Source organism: Rutilus rutilus (assembly GCF_951802725.1).
Source record: "Rutilus rutilus genome assembly, chromosome: 15".
NCBI classification, from domain to species: Eukaryota; Metazoa; Chordata; class Actinopteri; order Cypriniformes; family Leuciscidae; genus Rutilus; species Rutilus rutilus.
The window spans coordinates 5,381,106-5,400,340 of record NC_140220.1 but is presented as its reverse complement, the minus strand read 5'-3'; the positions used below and the strand labels follow the sequence as shown (position 1 = coordinate 5,400,340).

Genomic DNA, 19,235 nt, shown 5'->3' with positions numbered 1-19,235 from the left:
TGATGGCGTCATGACGTCGGTGACGTGGCTTGACGGCGGCACGCGGGAAAATTCAGATTGAGCAGAGCAGCAACAGCAGCAACAGAAACATCGGGTGAGTGACAAAAACAACGATATTAAAGATTTAAATAATGACATAATCACACATCTACAAGACTACTCTGACACATTTATATGAACTATTGTGTGAGAACATGGTTATGTCGATTGTTTATGTCGATGAGAGCGCTATAGGTTGTGTGTGTGTGTGTGTGTGTGTTCCGTGGGGTTTTTTAAACACATCAGACTGATTAAATGAATATCCAACACTGTGGGGAAATATAGTTTATTATCTCTAACGGACAAATAATCGATTATCGTTGCATTAGTTTAGTTAATTTGCGCGTTGTGCTTTTGATTATTAGATAGCAGTAACGTTGTTGTGTCCGATTGTAATACCATATACTTCTAATAGTACCATGGAATACTATGTTAAAACTATACTATATATCAAAGTTCTGTGGTATTACCATCTAATACCATCACTGTACGTATTTGTATGTGTTGTTACATTATTAATATATGTAGGTATTTCAAATAATAGCTTGATACATGTCCAAAAATGTATAATATTGTCGTTTCTTAAGTACATTTTGTAAATCCGTATCTAGTTGTCACAATGCGCCTGGAAAAGTCATTAAAACATTGGTCAAAAAGTTGAGTTTGAACCTTGATTTGGTGTTCGGCTTATAAATGCATTCGTGTAAGTGTTTGGTTTAAATGTAAATGTACAGCTTTTTATTCAATTTCTTAAGATGATAATGTGTATTATTCATTTGGGAAGTCTTAATCTACAAGCATCACTTAGTGGTTTATAATAATATACAAGTGTAATGTGTTTTGGAGCAGTAAATATGGCTATGAGGAACGCATCCCGGGTGGAGGTGGAGGGCGAGGTCGAGGAAGAGGAAAGTTTTGGGCCACAACCGGTTTCCCGTCTGGAGGTACGATTGCAGTGGCAGATACAAGCACAAACATGGTTTGATGTTTAAATGTTTATTGATGATGATGTTGTAAATCTCTCTGCAGCAGTGTGGCATTAGCAGCAGTGACATTAAGAAGCTGGAAGATGGTGGTTTTCACACCGTGGAGGCCGTTGCGTACGCGCCCAAGAAAGAGCTGCTGCACATCAAAGGAATCAGCGAAGCCAAAGCCGACAAGATCCTGGTGAGACCTTGGTCAACATTAGCTGTTTTTCCACTGCCGGGACAGTGCGAGCCAGGGCTAGTAATGTGCCAGGCGTGGGCAAATAGCCTCTTACTTTGAGGCCAAAATCAGCGGCTCAGTAACCCTACAGCGCTACCCTAAAACACGCCTTCATAGAACAATGTCACACAACCCCACCATTTTACCAGCATGGGGCAAGCTGACTGAAAACTGTATAAAAAGACAACATAAAAATAGCACACATGCTTGTTCGGTCGCGCCTGCTACAATTTATTTGTGGTCACAGGAATGCACCAAACAACTCCATTAAGGCTTTTAAAGGGATAGTTCACTTTGAAATTAATTTTTGATATGTTTTAGCTTACCTCAAGGGCATCCAAGATGTAGGTGTCTTTGTTTCCGCAGTAGTTTCAATTTTGATATTTTTAGGTCAAACCGTTCTTGTCTGTCAGTCATATAATGCATGTCGATGGTCACTGTCTCAAAACACAAGCACAGAGTCCAAATTAAAACAATTCCCCATCGTCCAAATGAAACAATTCCCCATCATAAGTACACATTGATGGCCTAAGACACGAAACGAGCGGTTTGTGTGAGAAAACGAACAGTATTTATATCGTTGTTATCTCTTGAAAACAGCACACGTCCAAATGATCTGACGGCGCGGGCGGGTATAGATATATACATAGATGTCGCCTTGGCTACTGCAGTTCATTGGAACGAAACCGTAGCCAAGGCGACTTCTATGTATATATCTATACCCGCCCGCGCCGTCAGATCATTTGGACGTGTGCTGTTTTCAAGAGATAACAACGATATAAATACTGTTCGTTTTCTCACACAAACCGCTCGTTTCGTGTCTTAGGCCATCAATGTGTACTTATGATGGGGAATTGTTTTAATTTGGACTCTGTGCTTGTGTTTTGAGACAGTGACCATAGACCTGCATTATATGACTGACAGACAAGAACGGTTTGACCTAAAAATATCAAAATTGAAACTACTGCGGAAACAAAGACACCTACATCTTGGATGCCCTTGAGGTAAGCTAAAACATATAAAAAATTAATTTCAAAGTGAACTATCCCTTTAAGTCCAAAGGCTTACACATTTAGAGACATATTTTCTAAAATATCATGTTTAATACATAACATTTCTTTATAAAGAATGAGCATTTCTATAAATTTTCCGCGAAATTATGTGATCTGAGGAGATTTGAGCGATCTCTCCCGTCTCATGATACTGTTATCCTTTTAGCCAAAGCAACTGAAGGAGCTCACAGACAGAAAACAGATACCAGTTAACCAGAGTATGTCTAATTTATAGTTGCATCCCAAATGATGCACTATGCATTTATACACAACGTACTCATACACTATGTACTCAACCATATAGTGTATGAATTTTATAAGGTTATTTTATCATTCAACGTCTGAGTCTGGATAAGCCCCTCTGCTGCATAATTAAAGCTGCGACAGTTGAGTGTCCAACATGCCACACCTCATTTTTTTCGCTTAATTAATTAAGTGCATCATCTGGGTATTTAAAGTGCACTTTTTCTTTTTGAAAATTATAGTGTGACCACTACTCCTACTATTTATACTACAAAATGTCATAGAATCGTGCATAATTATGTAAATTGGGACACATCTTATGTGTGCGGATGTGTTAGTATGTATGAAACCAAATAAATTCACAAATACAATCATACATTGTCTAATGCCTGGTACACATTGTATGATTTTGAGCTGTCCCAGACCAAAGATTGTGACCAATCGTGGCGATTTCTGTGGGCAGGGCTCCTAAACGCTGGTCCTACATCGTACAGTGAGAGAGGTTCAAAGACGGCCGTTGTCACGGTCTTGTGACCAAAGATGGCCTGTGATAATTTTCTGACATTTATCATGATTATCCCACAGTGTGTTCGCTGCTATGACCTACGTCTACTGACTAGCCAATAAAAACGGAACATGAAATGGCGTATTGATCAATGCGACATGGCGCTAAAACTTAAAACTTCTTACCTCGAGCTCCTTTTGTAAAATTGGCATTCCTCTTTTCCCTAGCTATAACCGCGTCCATATTCTTCTCTTTCGCTTCCTCTTTTTTTCAGCGTGCATAAAAACCACAATTGACAAAGTCTGATCTTGCTCTATTTGTTTAGTAGCGCATGCTGATGGTTAGGTAGATTGGATGTGCCAAATTGGTCGTAGGAGTGTGTGTGTGTGTGGGTTGCATCAGGAAAGAGTTCTGGCGTAAAATCTGTGCCAAATCCAATGTGCGTGTGTGTGCAGATAATTCAGATGATGTGGACCCTGGAAATGAGCAGGACTAACGCTAGGAAAAAATAAATACGTGTGTATTTATTATCACAATGGTTAAAGCGGTGGTTGATTATGATTTCCCTTTTCTAACTTTAGTTAGTGTGTAATGTTGCTGTTTGAGCACAAACAACATCTGCAAAGTTGCAACGCTTAAAGTTCAAAGCAAAGGGAGATATTTGCTTTTAAAGAAATAGTTTTTTAAGGACTACAACAAGCGGCTGGTAGGGACTACACGACAATCTTACCGGGTTAGTGACATCACCAACGCTAAAATGTACATAAACCCCGCCCCCCGGAACACACAGTATATGTTGAGAAGAGGAAGAGTTGTTGTAGTCGAGCACATTTGTGAATCTGCTCAAGCTGTCGCATTCGTCTTTTCACACGCAATACAGTACGTAACACAAATGCAATAGCATGTCACTCTGTAGGCATCTTACAACAGTTCCCACACGAGCGATATAGATTATCATGACAGAATATGCTAATCAATGACTTGAAGATAGTTAACTCCACATTAGCAACATAAATTCATCAACTAACCATTCAGAAACGTCCTGTTGCATTCTACATGTTATGACTTCTTCTTGAGTCTCTCCATCATTGTCAGACTGCTTGTCTGTGTGAGGTAATTGGAGCTGCTAACACACACAAGCTCTTGTAGCTCCGCCCCCCTGTGCCAGGAGCAGCAGCTCATTTGCATTTAAAGGGACACACATGTAACTACGTATTTTTACTGACCCCCAAAAAGGGCTAATTTGAGCTAAAACTTCACATACTCTGGGGACAACAGAGACTTATTTTACATATTGTAAAAAGGGGCATTATACCACCCCTTTAACATATGTAGCCCATCGAATCGCAACTAAAGGTTATTTAACACACTCGCTGGTGTTTAAAAGTGAGTTGAGCTGGAAATTGTTTAAAATGTCATGTAGCCTGGTAGTATAACGCAGAGTTGATGACCGTCTCCTGACTCAGGTAAACTCCGCCTTTGTTCATGACCACTCCTCTTGCCCTCCTCTTGAAGGTATTCGGCGGGCCAAAAACCCCTGGCCGTTGCCCCCTGAGGAAGCCCCGAAAAGGCCAGATCAAGCCCCAGAAGTGACAGTGGAAACACGACATGCTCGCTTTTGGCCCGACAGTGGAAACACGGCTATTGCTATCTGTTATTCTGTGTGTTAGTGATTTGTACAAACCTCTAACTCTGTAACCAACAGACAGAGGCTGCTAAGATGGTTCCTATGGGATTCACCACAGCGACTGAGTTCCACCAGCGCAGAGCTGAAATCATCCAGATCTCCACAGGATCTAAAGAGCTTGATAAACTCCTGCAGGGTGAGACACTGAACTGAACTGTCAGGCAGAAAATTATACACTTTACACTGAATCACCTGACTGAATCTTTCTCTGTCTGTGTTGCGCAGGAGGATTCGAGACGGGATCCATCACTGAGATGTTTGGTGAGTTTCGCACTGGAAAGACGCAGCTGTGTCACACACTGGCCGTCACCTGCCAGGTAACACACACATTATTTTTTGTCCTTTTAAAAAAAAAAAAAATGTATCAATGAATTCAGAAAATGTATCACAGTTTTCACAAAAATATGAAGCAGCACAACTGTTTACAAAATGTTAGATGATAAACAGAAATGTTTCTTGAGCAGCAAATCAGCATATTAGAATGATTTCTGAAGGATCATGTGACTGAAGGATAGAGTAATGATGCTGAAAATTAGTACACTGTGTAGTTTAAGTATTTTATTAGCTAAAATCAATGTCTTTATTCATAAATATGTCCTTATTGTTGTAAAATTACCTCTGCCAATGATCTGACTTATCCTCATAAGCGAAGAATTTCCATGTTCCGCCATTTTGAAAAACTATAATAGCAGAGAGGGACAAAAAGCACTAGCCTACCTCAACGCGTTTTCGTTCAGAGCCAGAGTCACGTGACTGAAACCAGCTGAAATGGAGATCAGTGAGAGGCGCTTGTCACTGCCCCGGCAAATTTGAAAGGATGTACTGCACTGTACTTTATAATGCAGGATCATACTTATGCCGAGCCACAGGAGAAGGAATCCTCGTCGCCAAAAAAGCTAAATAACGAACATCATCACCCGAAAGAAAACTCGAAGTGCTATTGGAAGAAATGTTGTCATAGCTTCTGGTACATAACGGCTACCGTAGTTGCAACACGCATCTGAAAAAGCGAGGCGCTAGAGAGCACTATTCGTTTGAATGCAAAATAAAATTTCACTGCTAGATGGGAGAAATTCCTACACAGTGTACCTTTAAAATAAATTACAAATTAAAGGCCGGGTTTCACAGACAGGGTTGAGATTAAGCCAGGATTAGGCCTTAGTTCAATTAGGGCATTTAAGTAGTTTTTATAAACGTGCCTTAGAAAAAAACAATGGCACTTACATTATATGCCAGTTGCTTTCAGTTAAAACAGCACAAACATGCATTTTAGTCTGGGACTATCTTAAGCCTTGTCTGTGAAAATGTATGTTAACAAGAACTCTGCAAAGTTATATCCAGTATTTCAACCCCTGTTAAACTCAGGAACCATGTAAATCTGGTAATCACAGTAATTTTATCTTTATCAAAACATGAACTTTGCATTTCAGCTGCCCATAGATCAGGGCGGTGGGGAAGGAAAAGCCATGTACATCGACACTGAAGGAACCTTCCGTCCCGAGAGACTGCTGGCTGTGGCGGAGAGGTCAGAGCCGCTTTCTAAACACTCATATGAATCCAGTATGTGCAAAACATTGACCTCTGTGTTTGGTTCTGCGTCAGGTACGGGCTGGTGGGCAGTGACGTGCTGGATAATGTGGCGTACGCCAGGGCCTTCAACACAGACCATCAGACGCAGCTGCTGTTTCAGGCCTCCGCTATGATGACTGAGTCCAGGTAACACACGCATCCAGCCAGAAACTGACTCCAGACTGCTTCCACTCGCGCCACGTGCTGAAATATTCTCAATCTGTCTTCAGATACGCTCTGCTGATCGTAGACAGCGCCACTGCACTTTACAGGACAGATTACTCTGGGCGAGGAGAGCTGTCCGCCCGTCAGGGGCATCTGGGACGCTTTCTGCGCATGCTGCTCCGTCTCGCCGACGAGGTAAAGCAGCTCTTCACAAATTGCAGAATCTATAAGAGGATTTTTTTTTTTATCGCTTTTATAATAATTTCTTGCGTATCTTTTATAATGTTTTACCTTATAAACCTTATTTTTAAATATTTTTTTAATTTAGCAATACCCTGTAAAAGCTGTATAACATACAGTATTTACATATAATCCACCAGATGTGCCAAGCGTGTTATTTTAGTATTATCATAGTGTACTATTATAGTTTTTAATTTGTATTTTGAATGTTTTATTTAAAATTTTAGTAAATGTTAGTAATTTTGTTGTGTTTTTGCCTTTTTTTTTATTCGTTTTTTTTTAGTAACACTTAAAGACTTTATGTATAATTCATTATAACGGTATTCATAATGTGCGTTATATCTCTCATTAAATAATTGTAACCAAAGTTAAAATGCATTATAATATTTGCAGATTCCTTGTTACATCTGAAATCGGTTTGTTTGTCATGTGTTTTAATGCATTATACTTTCTAAAGTTGTAACCGTGAATAGATCAATATTATAACGTATTATAACTGTGGTTATTGTTCCGAACATACAATGCATTATAAAGGTGAGTTAAAAGGTGTAATTAATATATTAAATATACTTTTATAATGCATTATATACAGGCAAAAAAAAAATACAGTTAAAAAAAAAAAGTCTATAGTTTTTATTTCAGTTTTAGTTTATTTTCATACATCAAGTTAAAAAAAGAAATTGAGGAATGTTACCATGGCAACTAAATAAAAAAAAGAATACAAAATTAAGAATGAAAAATAATTTTCGGTTTAACAAAAACATGTTTTTAATGTTTCTAATTTTAGTTAACTAAAACCTTGCTAAGAATTATATATATATATATATATATATATATATATATATATATATATATATATATATATAATATATATATATATATATATATATATATATACTTTTCAAATGGATATTGAAAAGCAATATTTAAATGCTTTATAAAAATGCAGTTTAAATGTTGCATTAAATAAACATTTATGAATGTATTGCATTTACATAATTTTTTTGGACATGAATAAACAAGTTTTAAATATCTTTTTAAAGTGATTTATTAGTTTCTTACATTTAACTGCACTTTTAAACATTAAATAAACAGTTTTAAATATCTTCTTTTTTACATGTTTTATTTAGTTACATTTAACTATGCTTTTAAACATTAAACTATTTAATTAAGTTTTACATGTTTGTCAGTTTGAACAGTGTTTTATCAATTTGCATTTTTTAAAATAAATTAACCATTTAATTTTTTTAAGTGGCACAGCTAGTCCTTCATTAGTGTCTTGTATATGACGTGAGCTCATGGATATATGTGTGTGTTGTGTCTCGTATGTAGTTTGGCGTGGCCGTTGTCATCACTAACCAGGTGGTAGCACAGGTGGACGGAGCGGCCATGTTTTCTGCAGATCCCAAGAAGCCGATTGGAGGAAACATTCTGGCACACGCATCGACTACACGGTAAAACTTAGCAGTGGATGATGGTGTCGATCGATGCTCACATGCTCTATAGATTAGTAATGTCTGTGTCTCTCGTGTAGATTATACCTGCGGAAGGGTCGAGGTGAGACGAGGATATGTAAGATCTACGACTCCCCATGTTTGCCTGAGTCGGAGGCCATGTTTGCCATTAATGCTGATGGAGTGGGAGACGCCAAAGACTGAAACTTGCACAGATCAGAGAAACGACCTGCACTGCTGTGAGCCGTACGAGACCATCAGCAGGAGAAGAGACTCCTTTAAAATGGTTGAAATGTGTTTAGTCTGGAATTATACTTTGGAAAAAGAATGAATCCTTGAGAGTGAAATTCATGATTTATTTACATACGTGCAGATTGATGGATCTGAGTGATTTGAGCTGGTGTAATTATTTACTCTTTAGTGTGACGTCAACCTCTTTATTTGTTATTTACAGCTTTTTGTTATATTTGTGCGTTTTGTCTGGACTGAATCTTTTTCTTGTACATAAAACTACTCATAAAGCGTTTTATCTGTTAAACTAATAAAGGTGTGTTTGTTTGAATGTGTATGCCAAAAGAGGATTGAACCATTAAAATAGATGGGGGGAAAAAACAGCAAAATACTGAGAGACAATTGTGGAATTTTATTGTCATACTTCAGGAATTCACTTCATTTCAAAATCAAATCAAACATAAACATGTAATTGATTAGACGGTTAAATAATTTCACAGCCTCGTTAAATATAAAAAAAAACAAGGAATGATCGGAGTTGCCTTCATCTTTTTTAAAAGGAATGAAATTTAGTGTTTTATGTAGAAAGGAGATATGTGAACAATAGTAAATAATTTTAATATATGAGTTTTTTTCAGATTACCGGAGGGAACTTATCCATTTTAATAACGCATGTTAACGCTCCTATATAATAACGCACATCCACTGTAGACATTAAATAAATAAAATAGAGCACATATTTGATGAAATTAGATCACAGTTTTCATTAGCCCCCCCACCCTAATGATCGATACTGCTTTTCGATAGGTCAGCAGTGCTGTCAATCAAAGCCTTCAGCTCCTCCTGTAGAGCGGCGCCGTCCGAATCCTGTAGAAGCAGAACAATCAACCTGAGAAATTAAAACTACAACAAAAAATGTCACATGATGAATCCAAATGCTGCCAATCCTAGTGAAACTATTAATGCCCTGTTTACACCTGGTATTAAGATGCATTTTGGTCGTTTGGATCACAAGTGGACGACACTAAATACAGGAGTAAACGGGGTCTAAAACGTCTTGAGCTCGACCACTTTCAACGATCGGATTGCTTTCGTAGTGTAAACGCTCATGTGGTCGAATGTGTTCAAACAGCCACAAAAGACCGTCTACTGACCTAATGCGTGAACATTATGAGAAGAGCTCTAGCCAGACGGGATTTAAACTTTGTCAGCTGGAGACCCAAGTTTGTTTTGAAGGTGAAAAATGTACCAAGCTCAATGTTCTCTCACCATTCCTGATTTCTAACACACACTCTCAGCGTTCGGCTGGTCTTGTGGCTGTCAGAGCAGAAACTAAAGCTGATGCTCTCCGTGTGTTTCCGTCGTCTTCGGTCGTGTTCATGTGTAAATTGCGTGAGCTTATTTTAGATCAGATTGAAAGATCTGAAAAAACCCATAGATTTACCACCCATAGACCCTCCCCTCAATGATATCAGGACAGAAGTGTTTGAAAGTGGACAAAAGAGACGGATTAAAACACCAGGTGTAAACGGGAATGTGTTTCCCTCGTCCACTTGTGATCCGATCTTGATACCAGCTGTAAACGGCCTAAGAGTACGAATGCACTTCACCTCATTTGCTCCTGCTGGTGTGCTCAGAGATAACTGGACCCAGTTTCTGGCCTCTGACACGTTTCCGAGCTCCTTATGACACTGAAAACAAAAGGATATAAATGCATCTTATTCCAATAAGAAATCATTTTTAAAGCAGTTCTTTCACACATATTTAAAGGCATGCAGGTCTGGAATGACATGAGGGTATCTCAGTGACACAATTGTCATTTTCAGATGAACTGTCCCTTTAAGAGAATAACATGTCTTGAAGAATAAACCCATTGTGTGTTGTGTAGACAATACCTTGGCGATATAAAGCCGGACTGTTTTAGAGAATCCAGGATTTAACTCTTCCGCCTAGAGATCGGAAACATCAGAGCATGTTTGATGAAGCTGTAAATCTCAGATCCACATCATTTCATAAAACTGATCAAAGACTAGCGACCAATCGATACCTTGAGGAAGTTCTCCAAAGCTTCATTCAGTGAGGATGTAGGAGGAGTTTCATAAAGCGTGGCGGCAGCTTTCCTCTCCAACCAACCCAGAGAGCTCACCTACAACACACACAGACCTTATGAGGGTTTGGTACAGTCGTCTGAAAGTGGTTAACATTCTCTTACAGTAGGTTTACATGCATCCAAGGTCAAAAACCACTTTAATTTTCTGCAGCATCACCTCTGTTTTCAGTGTCTAAAATGGTTCGATCAAGGATTCAGCCTCTCTAAACCCCTCCTCTGCTCTGATTGGTCAGACGAGCCAGTCTGTTGTGATTGGTCGACCGCTTACAGTGCGTGACAGAAACCAAATGCCTATTACCATGTCTGAATTTCAGCTCCAGATCTTCCTCAACAGTGATATGAACAGTAACGAGGGAGTCGTTGTTCGTCGGCAGCCAATAAAGACCGTAGGTGGGCATTATGCAAATTAGTTTCAAGCAGGAAATACGACTGGAATTACTGACGGCTCGTTTCAGGCAGTTTAGAATCAGTTCTTTCTTTTGGGAGACAATAACTTTTCTCTCTGAATGTTTGTAGACCTTTTACGTTCACAAACAGCTATATTACATACTAAATGAAAGGTACTATCTGAAAAAAGCGCAATAGGGGCTTGTTAATTATTGCTGAGATTGTTGGCATTGTTTGATGAGTCTGAACTGACCTCTAAACACCAGCGGCCGAGCAGGTAGAAACAGGTCGGATCATCGTCACGCAGAGCCAAAGCTCGATCCAAATGCTCCTGTCAGAACATCCAGGAACAAACACAGTCATTAAACACACACGCCTGAAGTCAATGAAGGAAGACACTCGTGTTCATCTGAGATCACTGGCTCACCTTCAGAACGCGGCCGCTTTTCAGTTTCCCGTGAATGCTCTCGTACTGTGAAGACAAGCGTGCGAGGACGGCAAACCTGACAGAGAGTGCCGATGTATTATGAACTACAGACATTATAAATCATCTCGTACAGCAGAGGTGAAGGGTATGGAAGTTTGTTTTTGCCACAGAATAAAACTAAATAATAAAAAGGTAATAACTTTTTATCTCACAATTCCAAGTATATTTCTCACAATTTTGACTTTTTTCTAGTCAAAGTTTATATCTCTAGTTTATATCTCACAAATCTGACTTTTTTCTTACAATTGCAAGGTTATATCACAATTTTGACTTTTTTCTAGCAATTACGAGTTTATATTTCACAATTTTTACTTTTTTCTAGCAATTACGAGTTTATATTTCACAATTTAGACTTTTTTCTCACAATTCCGAGTTTATATTTCACAATTTTTACTTTTTTCTAGCAATTACGAGTTTATATTTCACAATTCAGACTTTTTTTCTCACAATTCTGAGTTTATATCTCACAATTCTGACTTTTTGTCTTACAATTGCAAGGTTATAACACAATTCTGACTTTTTTCTAGCAATTACGAGTTTATATCTCACAATTTAGACTTTTTTCTCACAATTCCGAGTTTACATCTCACAATTTTTACTTTTATTCTAGCAATTATGAGTTTATATTTCACAATTCAGACTTTTTTCTCACAATTCCGAGTTTATATTTCACAATTTTTACTTTTTTCTAGCAATGAGTTTATATTTCACAATTCAGACTTTTTTCTCACAATTCTACATTTATTTCTTACAATTCCGAGTTTATATTTCACAATTTTTACTTTTTTCTAGCAATTACGAGTTTATATTTCACAATTTAGACTTTTTTCTCACAATTCCGAGTTTATATTTCACAATTTTTACTTTTTTCTAGCAATTACGAGTTTATATTTCACAATTCAGACTTTTTTTCTCACAATTCTGAGTTTATATCTCACAATTCTGACTTTTTGTCTTACAATTGCAAGGTTATAACACAATTCTGACTTTTTTCTAGCAATTACGAGTTTATATCTCACAATTCAGACTTTTTTTCTCACAATTCCGAGTTTATATTTCACAATTTTTACTTTTTTCTAGCAATTATGAGTTTATATTTCACAATTTAGACTTTTTTCTCACAATTCCGAGTTTATATTTCACAATTTTTACTTTTTTCTAGCAATTACGAGTTTATATTTCACAATTCAGACTTTTTTCTCACAATTCCGAGTTTATATCTCACAATTTCGACTTTTTTCTCACAATTACGAGTTTATATCTCACAATTCAGACTTTTTTCATACAATTCCGAGTTTATCTCTCATAATTCAGACTTTTTTCTCACAATTCTACATTTATTTCTTACAATTCTGAGTTTATATCTCACAATTCTGACTTTTCCCCCTCACAATTCTAAATTTATATATAAACTCACTACTGTGAGAAAAAAAAGTCTGAATTGTGAGAAAAAGTGCGCAAATAAAAAAATTATTATTCTGTGGCAGAAACAAGCTTCCATAGAAGAAAGTGTGTGCTGTTTTCATACCACTTGTGACAATCTGCACTCAGTCCGTTCCTCATCAGCGCTGCCTCGGCTTCATAATGACCTTAAGTGTCAAAAGGTCAAAGGTCAGTGCATTTACAGTACATTATAAGCTGCAATCCAATTCATAAGGTCCCTAGAGAGTGTTTAATGCTTCCTAATGTAGGATGCTCAAATGTCACGTAATATTTCCGCACCTTGCTCTGCGTAGTTTCTCTTTTCTTCTCTGTTGTCCGTCGTCTCACACACGTCGCTGTAGGCACGAGCCAGTCGCCACATAAACTCCACGTTATCAGCATACTGACACACATGCACAAAGAAACACAAATGTTATTACAGTTGATATGATTCAGCTTTATTTTTATTTGTTTTATCATTTCAAACAATCTTTTTTTGAAATATTTAGTTTGAACAGTGTAATTATGCTTTTTTTTTTTTTTTTACTTGCCACTTGCTTTGAATTTTTACTATAAAATATTGGGTGGATAAGATTTTTTTTCTGTTTGAAAGAAGTCTCTTCTGCTCACCAAGGCTACACTTATTTAATCAAAAATACAGTGAACCCGTAATATTGTGAAATATTATTACTATTTAAAATAACTGTTTTCTATTTAAATTTATTGTAAAATGTGATTTATTCCTGTGATGCAAAGCTGAATTTTCAGTCTTCAGTGTCGCGTGATTCTTCAGAAATCATTCTTATATGTTGATTTGCTGCTCAAGAAACATCTCTTTGGTTATCATTATATAAATGCTCTCTAGATATCAGTCGCTCACCAGTGGCCTGTTCTCCGTCAGCAGCTTGAAGCCCTCTGCTTTTTTCCCAGAGTCCCCTGCATGCAGCAGATCACACTGGGTGAGCAGGAGGGAGAGTTCAGGGCTGGGACTGAACGTTAAAGTGTCCACCATTAGCCCGGCATCTTCATCATCGTCTTCCTCAAGCTGCGAATCGTCCTGTTGCAGCGTGAGCACCGTGGCACAGCTCTGCTCTTCCTCCTCATCCGAGTCTCTGCCGTCATCCTCCCCGTCTTTATCCGTCTCGCGATCCGTCTCTCGGTCCGTGTAGTCGGACTCAACGTTGGAATATGCCGTGGAGTATCTGTGGAAGAGCTCAACTGCTGAAATGAACACAACCTCGACTCGAGAGCTACACATCATCCAGTACGTACAAACATCAAGTGTGACGCCGCAGCTCTAGAGCCCAATTCAGACGGGATAAACTTGATGGAGTAATGTAATTTACCACAGGACGTCTGTAATATTAATGGCCAATTTGCACGGGATAAGAGATCTCAGTAAAACCAGCAGAAGTGGGAGAGTAACTCGATTTACACATCGCCGCAGGGTTCCAGACTGCGACCATTTTTTGAGAATGCGAGTTAAAATTTTATGTGGTCGCATTTGTGCGAGTGCATTGTCGTGTAGCCTACTACTCAGTTAAATTCACGCATGAATTTTCCTGCATTGAACTTGTTTTAGCGCCCGCCAAAGTGAATTTTTGTCCCGCCAAAGTCTTATTTGATCGGTGAGTAATGTAGATGAACTGCTGCGCTTGTGACAGGGCGCATGTTTAACAGAAAGAACGAGCAGAGAGAGAGAGAGACCCGGTCGCGCGCGCATTCTCTCTCTCTCTTCGGAGCCAGGCGAAAGTGGAAAACAAGACTTCACCGTCTCCAAACTAAGCGCTGTCTTGCTCTCTCTCCCTCGCACATATTAAAGGTGCTGTATGTAACTTTTTTTATAAAATGAATCCTTTTTTTATTGCCCGTCTGTGAAGGGGTTGTAATCACACATTACAATGATCCACTTTTCGCGTTTTGCTATTACCTCTGAAGGCCAGTATTGCTATTTTTATGTGAAGTCTCCGGGTCGGATTTTCTGCGAAATCCACCGGATGTGACGTGCATGCGCGCTCCCGAGCCTCTCCGTTTTATATATACAGTCTATTGCGAAGGCACTGCAGCTAACGACATGGAGTCTGATAACACCAAAAAACGACCTGCCTCCAGCACAACACAGACTCCAACACAAACTCCGAAAAAATATAAAAAACAAAAAAAAAATGTATCTGCTGAAGCTCGTCAGGCCAAACGTCAATCGGATCGACTCAGGACGAAAACACGGATCAACATTGGCAGAGCGTTTGAATTATGGAGAGACCTCCGCTTTGTTTTAGGTATAAAAACAGACCCTTTCTAAGGCTTTCATCCTTTTGGACTGGTAAGCTAACAATACTTCAAAGCATGTAAAATATATTGTGATTTTGTGCTTTAGTTGGCTCAAGTTAGACATCATTAGTTCGCCAGCTAACGCCGACCATTTGCTAACGTTATCTGATGTGAAAGACTACAGTTGTAACTTTATTGCTTTTCACGAGCACGAGCGCTGTTGTTGCAATCTGAAACATCACCGCTAGAGGCTGCTGGATCCTACATACAGCACCTTTAATCAAAATAAATCGACACAGTGGTAAAAGGTCGGAAGACCAAAGTTTCATGTGGAGCATTTTTTTTCTGAATTACCGCTGGGTGTGAATTGTGCTAAATAAGTTGCCTTATCTTCTCTGAAAAGCGTTCCGGACATTCAGCTGACATGAAACAACACTTTAATTAAACGAAAAAAACTATCCAGTGATGAAATGTTTTCTGCGTTGACAGAAATCTTGGATGTCCATGTCCTAACTGCTGGGATAATCACACAACGCGCATGACACGTCCAATTCGCGAACTAATGACTCCTTTGAACCGATTCATTTTAATGAATGGTTAAAACAACTGATCTTTCCAACAGTGAACTCAGGAGACGTCTGAATCGGTGTATAACTAATCAGTAACACTTTACAATAAGGTTCTATTTATTACATAAATTACATAAAAAGTACAGTTTGCTTACTCAAGCTTAAGCTTTAAAATAAATAAAACCACTTGTTTTTTTGAAAAGCATATGGCTACATTTTTCCACACAGTGCTATCAATAATCGATAAGAGAATCGTTAAAGAATCGGATCGATAAGCAGAATCGTCAGTGGCATTGATATTGATCAAATCTTATCAATTCCCATCCCTGTCTGAAGACAGTAAAATTATAATAAAACATTAAAGAACATACATGTTTTTTTAATCGGTTTTTTTGAGAGTTAAAAGATTAAAACTTTTTGCTAACATGAGGTCTTGTGTCACTGTCAGTCTTTTTACATCAGTGCAAAACTAGGGTATGCAGATCAAGACCACTATTCATCAGCATGCATTGATTAATCCCATGGCATGTAGCAAAAAAAAAAAAAAGGTGCGACCAAATCATATGCTGGTGCGACCAACTGAGAAAGTTGGTAGCACCAGTGCAACCAGTGGAAAAGTTAGTCTGGAGCCCTGCACCGTCACTCCTGTCGTCACGTGCGTATTACGTTGCTTCCTGACATCATGTGCGCAAACACATATAACCTATATTTATATATATAAAACAGTTATGTCCGGTCGAATGATGTATTAATTAACTTCAGATTGGATTGTGTTGGTAATAGGCAATTATCTAACGCTAAAAGAAGTTTCGTGCCTCTAACAAGTGCTTTCGATCTTCTTTCTGATCTGAATGGTGTGTGGAAAACACTTGAGTTTTTGTCCCGGCGTCTCGAACGCAACTGAATGCTTTTTCAAGCGTCTCCATACTTGAAAAAACGTGGAAAACTTATTTTAAACAGGAAATGACGAAATATTTACGTACATGTTTACAGCGGGATTAGTATTACCTGAGGTCATTTTTCCGGACCTTTTTACTGAAGGTAAAAGTCGCCGTAATCTTTACTGTCTGTAATGATTACTGATATGGCACATTCGACGGGACTAAAATCACAGAGAAGCTCTGGTAATTATTACTTTACCCCACCTCTCCATGTTAAACTAGTCCCGTCCGAATAGGGCTGTGACACTGTGACACTGTGACATACCCGACTTCACTGTCGTCATACTGACTGGCGGCGCCGGCACTGGCGGTGAAATAAATGGAGCTGGAGCTCACAGATTCAGAGCGTTCCCTCGGCATGAGCGTCCGCCGACGCCGCGATCTCTGACTCTCCTCCACAGTCTTCCTGAAAAGAGAGAGACTCAAATGAGACAAATTAGAGTCAGAAGAAAGAAGAGAGAGAATAAGATGAGAGAATGGAGACAAGAGAGACTCAAATGAGATGAGAGAGTCTGATGAGACAGGAGAAACACTCAGATGAGACAAGTGAAAGTCATATGAAACAAGAGAGAGAATAAGAGGAGAAGAAAGTCAGCTGAGACAATGGAGACTCAAATGAGACAAAAGAAAGTTAGAAGAAACAAGAGAGAGAATGAGAGGAGAGACAGTCAGATGAGACAAATGAGAGTCAGAAGAAAGAAGAGAGAGACTAAGATGAGAGAATGGAGACAAGAGAGACTCAAATGAGATGAGAGAGTCTGATGAGACAGGAGAGACAAGAGAGAGACTCAAATGAGACAAGAGAGTCGAGTGAGTCATAAGGTAGGCTCAGATGAGACAAATGACAGTTAGATGAGACAAGAGAGAGAATAAGAGGAGAAAAGAGGAAATCAAATGAGACAAGAGAGTCAGATGAGACAGTAGCGAGACTCAGATGAGACGAGAGAAGGTCCGAAGAAACAAGAAAGAGAATGAGAGGAGAGAAAGTCAGCAGAGACAATGGAGACTTAAATGAGACGCGTCAGGTGAGACAGGAAGGAGACTCAGATGAGACAAGTGAAAATCAGACGAGACAAAAGAGAGAATGAGACGAGAGACAGTCAGACGAGACGAGAAAGACTCAGATGAGACCAGAGAGTCAGATGAGACAGGATGGAGACTCAAATGAGATGAGGTGACAGAGGATCAGATGAGAAGAAACACTGATCACACACTTCACATCTTCAGCGATGGTGGTGGTGATGTCCCTCAGACCCTCACGCAGCTCTGCGATCTCATTCCTCAGGCTGGACACACTCTTCATCACCTCATCCAGAGTCTTCCTCAGTTCCACATGCTGCTCAGGAGACAAACCCCTCACTGCTGCAGAAAGAGCCGCAGAGTCCACTGAACACACACACACACACACACACACAGAGAGAGAGAGCAGCTCATCAGTGTCATATACATGTGTACAGTGTGCCAGATCATATTTATCGTGTGATATACAATGTTTTGAGAGAAACAGAGAGAACATAATGATGATTTTTTTTTTATTATTATTGAATGCCAGTCACATACAAATAATAAACATGACAATAATCCAACATATAGTGTAAAAATATGAAACAAATATACACTACAACAAATAGGAAAAGAAAATATACATTGTAATTTATAAAATAATAATAAAAGTAAAAAGAAAGAACATAATATAAAAAGAAAAAAGTACAGTTATGAGATCATCATATAAATAGCATAAAAGCTTCACATAGAGACCCAGTGCGTTTTGCTTAACTATTTTTCAACCCAAGTAGTAACTCAATATAATTTTTCATATCTATCTGAAATAACAAAAAGTTGGCTTTCCCTTTAGCCCATTTTTGTTTATGTATATAGTATTTCCCCATAAATGATGATGATGATGATGTATATGGTGTTTTGGTCCATACCTGCGTCATTCTGCGACGCGGAGCTCGTGTTGTGCAGCAGAAGGCGTCTGTTTCTCCGCCTGAGAGCCTCTTTAATGATCAATACTGCGATCAGGCCGGTGCTGAGAGTCACACTGACACCGAGACCGATCAGTGTGCTCCTACCGAACCAGCTCATCGTCGTGTCCTGTCCGGAAAACCCCCTGTATCCTCCTGTATCAGTACATCTGCGTTTCTCTAGCGCGGATCTAACTCGCTGTCACTTTATTCATACATGATATAAGTTAGAGATATAAAAACGGCTCCGGCTCATATTCTCACTCTCGATTATTTAATGTATGCCTAAATATCTGAACCGCATCAAACTTACGCTTTTTGACAGCTGAAGACATGCGCGTGTTTGTGTGTATGTGTGAGAGAGAGAGAGAGAGAGCGAGTGTGTGTGTGGGCGCATAAGCGCAACCTGGCGGACAGGAGGTTTGACGCTAAAATTGTTTTTCATTTTACAAACTTTTGTACATAATTCAGATTACAATGTAATCTTTACGTTATATAACAATAACATTATAAAAAAAACATAGATATTGAAGAAGAAAACAGAAAATAAGGTGAAAAACGACAAAATTTCAAATAAATACTCAATAAAACAAAGATGAAAAAAATATGTAGACTACAATAATAATTCATATCAAGGGTCACTGACAAATAAGGTGGAGAAATATTTTTAAAAATACAGTTTAAAATATG

The 19,235-nt window shown here is 38.6% G+C and overlaps 2 protein-coding genes across 2 annotated transcripts; one reads left to right on the top strand and one right to left on the bottom strand.

The window, feature by feature from the left end:
- The first annotated feature begins 12 nt into the window (after positions 1-12).
- Positions 13-8,789, top strand: rad51 (RAD51 recombinase). Its single transcript, XM_084433011.1, has 10 exons — positions 13-94; positions 889-983; positions 1,069-1,206; positions 4,751-4,868; positions 4,958-5,049; positions 6,163-6,257; positions 6,335-6,448; positions 6,532-6,661; positions 8,039-8,160; positions 8,241-8,789. Exons 2-10 carry the CDS (start codon positions 894-896, stop codon positions 8,362-8,364), a joined length of 1,023 nt encoding a protein of 340 aa, XP_084289137.1. The 5' UTR covers positions 13-94; positions 889-893; the 3' UTR covers positions 8,365-8,789.
- Positions 8,784-18,928, bottom strand: rmdn3 (regulator of microtubule dynamics 3). The gene is made up of 12 exons (XM_084433010.1): positions 18,510-18,928; positions 17,793-17,964; positions 16,844-16,984; positions 13,678-13,999; positions 13,098-13,200; positions 12,904-12,964; positions 11,316-11,391; positions 11,142-11,219; positions 10,439-10,537; positions 10,287-10,340; positions 10,002-10,082; positions 8,784-9,258 (listed from the first exon to the last, which is right to left on the bottom strand). The coding sequence occupies exons 1-12, from the start codon at positions 18,664-18,666 to the stop codon at positions 9,172-9,174; spliced, it is 1,431 nt and encodes a 476-aa protein (XP_084289136.1). The 5' UTR covers positions 18,667-18,928; the 3' UTR covers positions 8,784-9,171.
- Between the last annotated feature and the right edge of the window lie 307 nt (positions 18,929-19,235).